We start from the raw sequence: 6110 nt of genomic DNA, 5'->3' as shown, positions 1-6110 counted from the left end.
TTTGCCTTTAAAACATGAGACCTATTTTTTTTTTTTTTTTGTACATTGATGAGGAACATGGGCTGATAATAACTGTTGATCACACTGTTTGCTTAGGCATAAAATGAGGATAAACAAGATAAACATATAGGATCCTGTAAGTCCTGTTAGAGTAAAAAGAAGAGGGTACAACAGGATTATAGTTGAAACCTTGAGGAAATTGGCTTTATAATCTAAGCTGTCCAACTCCCTTAGCATTGCTTAAGAATGAGAGAAGAGGACCATGAGTGTAGATATGTAAGTATAAACCACTTGATGAATGGAGAAGTCTTTTTAAAGACATCTTAGGAGAAGATTGAGAAAGGGTCAGGTCTCACTTGATCCATAGTATCTTTCTTCCCAAATAAAAGATTGTCATGGCATATCTCACAAGTTTATGGGGTGTAACTTTCTATGTTTGCACACTTGGATGGCATTTTTCCATTTTGATGAGTTAAATGGGTCCTAAAAATGAACTTCCTTTGCACTAATGGTTGTTCGCTTAGATCACTAAACCTGGTCATAATGTTTGATGTTTGGATTCAACTGCTGACCTACTCAGGTACGCTTTAGGGATTAGTTGACTAGACTAGATGGTACATAATAGTTTGAGGATTGTAGGTATTGCTTAAAATTGGAAACAGAGAGAGACTTTAAGTAGGTATATGATCACTGATTGCTGAAAAATAAGTCAAAAAGTTTTATTTGAACAACATAATAAGTTGTGAGGACCCTCTAACATCTAGTTGGACTTGGTTTAGAGATAAAACCTACATAGGGTTCTGTATGCATTGGTTTTGGTTTTATCTGTGTTTGAAATGGTTTTCTTAAAACACTAGAATACTAAAAAGGGAAAAGAGAAGTAGCTTATATTAATTTAAGTCAGCAGCATGATGACATAGGAATACATTTAACTCTTTATTTATTGTACTCCAGATAATGTATCATGTCTTAAATTTCTGAGATGTGTTCTTGAGCTTCCTAGTCCAAACCCAGTTAGAGGATAATAAATGAACCTGGCCCTATTTCAATAAGTGTACTGCTCCTTGGTGAAAAATTAAATACTAGCCAAGGGTATAATAACAACAAGTGAACTTTGAAATGGTCCCAGGTGAATTATGAATACTGTTCAGCTAAAAAAAATGAGAAAGTTAAGAGTAGGCCACTAATCGTGAATATGTTTAATCATGTGCATCTTTTTATAGGATTAACCTATTTCTTTCTATAATGGAATAGGATTAGGGAAGATGGTCTAAAAAGGATTTCAAAACTTTGAACTTTAAAAATATCGAATCTTCTGTGTATCCTTGGGATTGTTAGTCTTTCTATTTGCTTAAAGTGTGTGTGAAAATACAGTTGCTATACTAAAAACTGCATAACTTACATAGAATCACTAGGGCTTAAAATCTCTTGGTATTGCTTACACTGGACCTTGCCTGTATTCTAGTTGTTTTCTCTTCACCTTTAACTAAATGATCTTGGGGGCAATGCAGCATCCTACTTATGCTCATTAAGCTAGCAAAGCCATGACCCTTCCTATATGTCCTTGGCATAATCAAATCTGCCTATGCTCTATTTCTGTTAATGTCATAGTAATTAAAGATCAATTGCTTACCTTGTGTACTGCTTATTGGAAAATGATTGTTTCAATTAGAGGACTCTGATTCACCGGCTTAAGTCTATCTATATCATATCCACTAGAGTTACAGACCTTGTTCTCCTGTGCATTTCATGCATCATGTGTGAGAATCATCCAGGCTTAAAATATGGCATATAAAGGTTATGTGGAGACTTACTTTAGATGTGCATAGGTCATCTATCCTTGCTGGGGGCTTCACATGAATAACTCTATATGCCCTCTGTGAATGTCAAATCTGCTGCTCATCTCTGTTATATTGTACCAGTACTAAGGCTTGCTTACCCTATGTCTATGTGCCTTTACTTGTTTTGTTTATACCATGCCTACTTGATTCAAGACTGCTTTGGACTATGCCACCTCTATATGTCTGCTTATGTTGTGATTGTTTGGTTCAGTCTAGTTTTGGTCACATTATGTCCATGTATGGTACTTCCTCCTTGTCTAAGTCATATTCAGTTGCTTTGGTCTTGATTTATTAGAGTTGTACATCTGCTGGGACCATCCATCTATTCTCTTCATATTCTTCACCTGTTATACTATAACTATGTGCATTGGACTAGTCCTATCTATTCCAAGTCTGTATATGGATATGTAAGTTTATATCCTCCATGGTTGTATTGGACAAAGCTGTTTTTTTGGGGGGGGGGGGGGGGGGGGGATCTGAACCTTGCCCTGGTGACTAGCCATGCCGGAGGTTATTGAAACCTCTTGGAACTTGTGCGGCATCAGGAACGAGGATGGCAATGACTTTTCCCTCCCCATCACCCAAGTCCTCTCCAATAAAGTCCAAAGGGCATGGAAATGTATATGCATATTACATTAATTTGTGAATAAATAGGATGAAATATATGTATGTGTGTACAGTTATGTAGGTGAAAAGATCAGTAAAAATATAAACTAATTGGGGTCTTTGTTTCTTTCCTTCTTCACTGCTTGGCCATTTGGCCCGAGGTCCAACCACCCTATACCAAACATAAATCTTTTTGGACTAAACCCAGTAAAAAAAAGTGGAATTTTTGAGGGGTTAAGGCCCAATCTGAAGTCACGTTTTATAGTCCCACTTAACTAAAGTTTTTTCTCAGAAAAGAGGAGAGAAAACATGTCTTGGGCTGAGCACAGTAACAAAAGGGGAAACAAAATTTTGGCTAAAAACCAACAGACCCGAACACCTAATTTTTTTTTTATTGATAAAGACATAGATTACAGCTAAGAGGCCAGGAGAGCTTAGCTACCACCCTGCCTGGGGTAAAACGGGGTTACAAAATTCCCCATTACCCAAAAATTGCAACAAAAGAATCATATACTCCTTCCTATAAGAACAAAGAGAAGAGAGATGAAGGAGGCATATGTAGCAAAAGAATAAGCACTATACAGCAGAAATCCTTAGCGGCTTCTAAATTGTATCTTAACATGCTTGCGCCTGAACGATGGCATTTGGATTAAATCCAGTCTGAAGGGGCCGAGAGCCTCTTTTGGGAGGTTATTACAGTTGTAGACGATCATATCTTGTCCCCTTGTGCTCACTTTAGCCATGGCATCCGCTACTTGATTCCCTTCCCTAAAACAGTGTTGTGTGACCACATTAATCTGAGAAATAATCTTTCTAGTCTCCTCAATAATATGGTACAGTTGCCAAGGTACTGCACAAGCATATTTCAACATATCTACGACAAACTTAGAGTCACACTCTAAAATGACATTATGCAAACCATTCTCCTTGCACCACCGAAGCCCAAAGAGGGAAGCCTTTGCCTCAGCATAGTTGTGGCTGCCCGTATCTAAGCTTTTTGTAAAATCCATGTGCATATGGCCAGCGAAATCCCTGATAACACCACCTGCCCCGATGTGACCATCACCGAATTTACTACCATCCGTATTTAATTTTACCCAATTCAGTTCGGGCCTTTCCCATTTAATGATGGTACATTTGAACTCATCTCGAGAGTTCATGAGAGTATTGCAAATCTCTGGCCAGCGAGATTCCCAGTCGAAGTTCATATCATACTTAGCCAGGATCCATTTGAGATGAAAGAAAATTTGATAGACAGTTGGAAACATACATCTTTTTCTCACCGAATTTAGCGGCACACCTAGATTTCCACAACTCCTAGATAATGATCAAAGGTAAGACTGTTAGAATTTCCTTGTGGACTGAATTAAAATGCTTGGCGCTCCACTATTTCAACAACATAGCAATAAGAGAAACATCCTCCCAAATGATACCGAGAGGGGCCCCAAAAAATTTCGACACTTTGGTTGCACAATCCCCATTTACAAAAACATGTAGCATAGTCTCTCTTTGTGGCATAAAACAACAGTGACATCTAGAGACGAGAGAAATGTTGAAACGCAGTAAAATGTCATCGAAAGGCAACTTTCTTTTGAGAGCTCTCCATATTAGGAAGGAAATTTTAAAGGGGAGAAATTTATGCCAAAGCTTAGCAAGAGTGCTCTTGTTATTTCTGGACTGCCTCAATATGTTCCAAGCCGATTTGGTAGAAAACTTACCTGGCACTGATGACATCCAAATAGCGAGATCTGGAATATCAGGATCACCAACCTCAATGGAATTAATGAGTTCGATAATATATTCAGGAAGTTGATGAAGCTCAGGAAAGGCCCATTCTCCATCGATTCTGGCATCTTTCACTAGTAACTTTAAATTTGCCCCTGCTGTCTCGACCATAAATGCTAAAGCCCCTTGACCGGTCCAGTTGTCCCACCATAAACTAATATCCCCCCTGTTAATCCTCCAGAGGATATTTTTTTCTGCTTCAAATTTTATCTCCATGAATTTCTTCCAACAATGAGACTGCCCAGATTGATATTTTCTCTCAACTGGTCCAACTCTTTTGCAATATTTGGCAAGTAGGAAATCTGACCATAAGGTTTTGACCGATCTAAATCTCCACCATCTTTTGTAAGCAAAACTTTCCGATATGTCTATAATTCTTCTAAACCCCAACCCTCCTTCCTTTGTAGGATAGCATAAATTATCCCATGAAGACCAATGGTATCGATTTTTCCCATCAGAAGATCCCCAAAAAAATTTGGCCAAGTAAGCTTCAATTTGTTTTATGACAGTCTTAGGGGGATTTATAGCAGCCAAAAGATGAAGGGGTTGGGATTGAAAAACATGTTTGATGAGCACTGCCCTTCCCCCTATAGATAAAAGTTTACCTTGCCAACCATTGGTTTTTCTTACAATTTTGGACACCACTTCATTGAATAAAACAATCTTCTTTCTTCCCACATAAAGGGGACACCTTAGATAAGTTATAGGAAAATCACAATGTTTGTAGCCAGTAGAGAGTTTGAGCGCCCGGATTAGATTATCAGCAGTATCTGGAGCCACTAAAAAGTAGCTCTTGTTGGCATTGATCAACTGACCCGAACACTACTCATAGAACCTAAGCTGTTGAAGGACCAGCTCAATAGAAGACCGAGTTCTAGCTATGAAGATGATCACATCATCTGCATAAGCAAGATGCGTAATCTGAGGGCCACGAGGCTGCATTTGAAAGCCGAAAAATTGGGGATGCAAAGGGAGTCTATTTAACAGCTTGGAAAGAACCTCATCCCCTAATAGAAAAAGAGATGGGGATAGAGGATCCCCATGTTTTGAACCTCTGGTAGAATGAAAGAAGCCCCTCCTGTGGCTATTAATCAAGATGGAGTACCAGTTCCCAGAAACAAGTCTCAATACCATATCGATCCAAGTGTCAGAAAAACTGAATCTTGTAAAAACATTCTTCAGAAAATCCCAATCAACTCTGTTGTAAGCCTTGGACATATCTAACTTCAAAACTACATTTTCCCCGATCATACTTTTTCTTATGTCATGAATCACCTCTTGAGCAAGAAGAATATTCTCCGTGATCAACCTGCCCGGAACGAACCCACTCTGATTTTCTGAGATTAAAACTTTGAGCATTGGAGACAATCTAGTGCTCAAAATCTTAGAAAGGATCTTGTTGGGGAAGTTGCTCAAGCTTATTGGCCTAAATTCGTTTAGAGAGACAGGGTGTTCTACCTTTGGAATAAGCACGAGATAAGTGCTTGTGTAGAATTTGGTTAGATTTGCACCCTTGAAAAAACATTGAACGAATTCAACAATGTCATTCTTGATGATTTCCCAACTGGTTTGAAAGATGCAGCCCCTAAATCCATCAGGCCCCGAGGCGCTGTTTTTGTCGAGATAAAAAATAGCCTTCCTTATTTCCGCCTCCTCGGGTAAAAGCACAGATTATCATTATCTCGCTGACACAGCACCTTCTCAATACAATTAATATGATCGGGGACTGTATGCGACCCCTCTTTAGTGAATTGGTGAAGGAAAAATCTTATCGCTTCTTCTCCAATATCGTGATCTCCAGAAATCCATTGGCCGTCCTCCTTTTGAATTTTGTGTCAGGTGAGTCTTCTCCTTTTTTCATTTATAATAGCACGAAAG

General features: G+C 38.7%; 1 protein-coding gene across 1 annotated transcript; it reads right to left on the bottom strand.

Moving 5' to 3' along the window:
- Window positions 1–3040: 3040 nt before the first annotated feature.
- LOC132643957 (uncharacterized) lies at window positions 3041–5450 on the bottom strand. The gene is made up of 3 exons (XM_060360490.1): window positions 5068–5450; window positions 4166–4923; window positions 3041–3747 (listed from the first exon to the last, which is right to left on the bottom strand). Exons 1-3 carry the CDS (start codon window positions 5448–5450, stop codon window positions 3041–3043), a joined length of 1848 nt encoding a protein of 615 aa, XP_060216473.1.
- Between the last annotated feature and the right edge of the window lie 660 nt (window positions 5451–6110).

Source organism: Lycium barbarum, chromosome 6 (assembly GCF_019175385.1).
Source record: "Lycium barbarum isolate Lr01 chromosome 6, ASM1917538v2, whole genome shotgun sequence".
Lineage (NCBI taxonomy): Eukaryota > Viridiplantae > Streptophyta > Magnoliopsida > Solanales > Solanaceae > Lycium > Lycium barbarum.
This window is presented reverse-complemented; position numbering and strand designations above follow the sequence as displayed.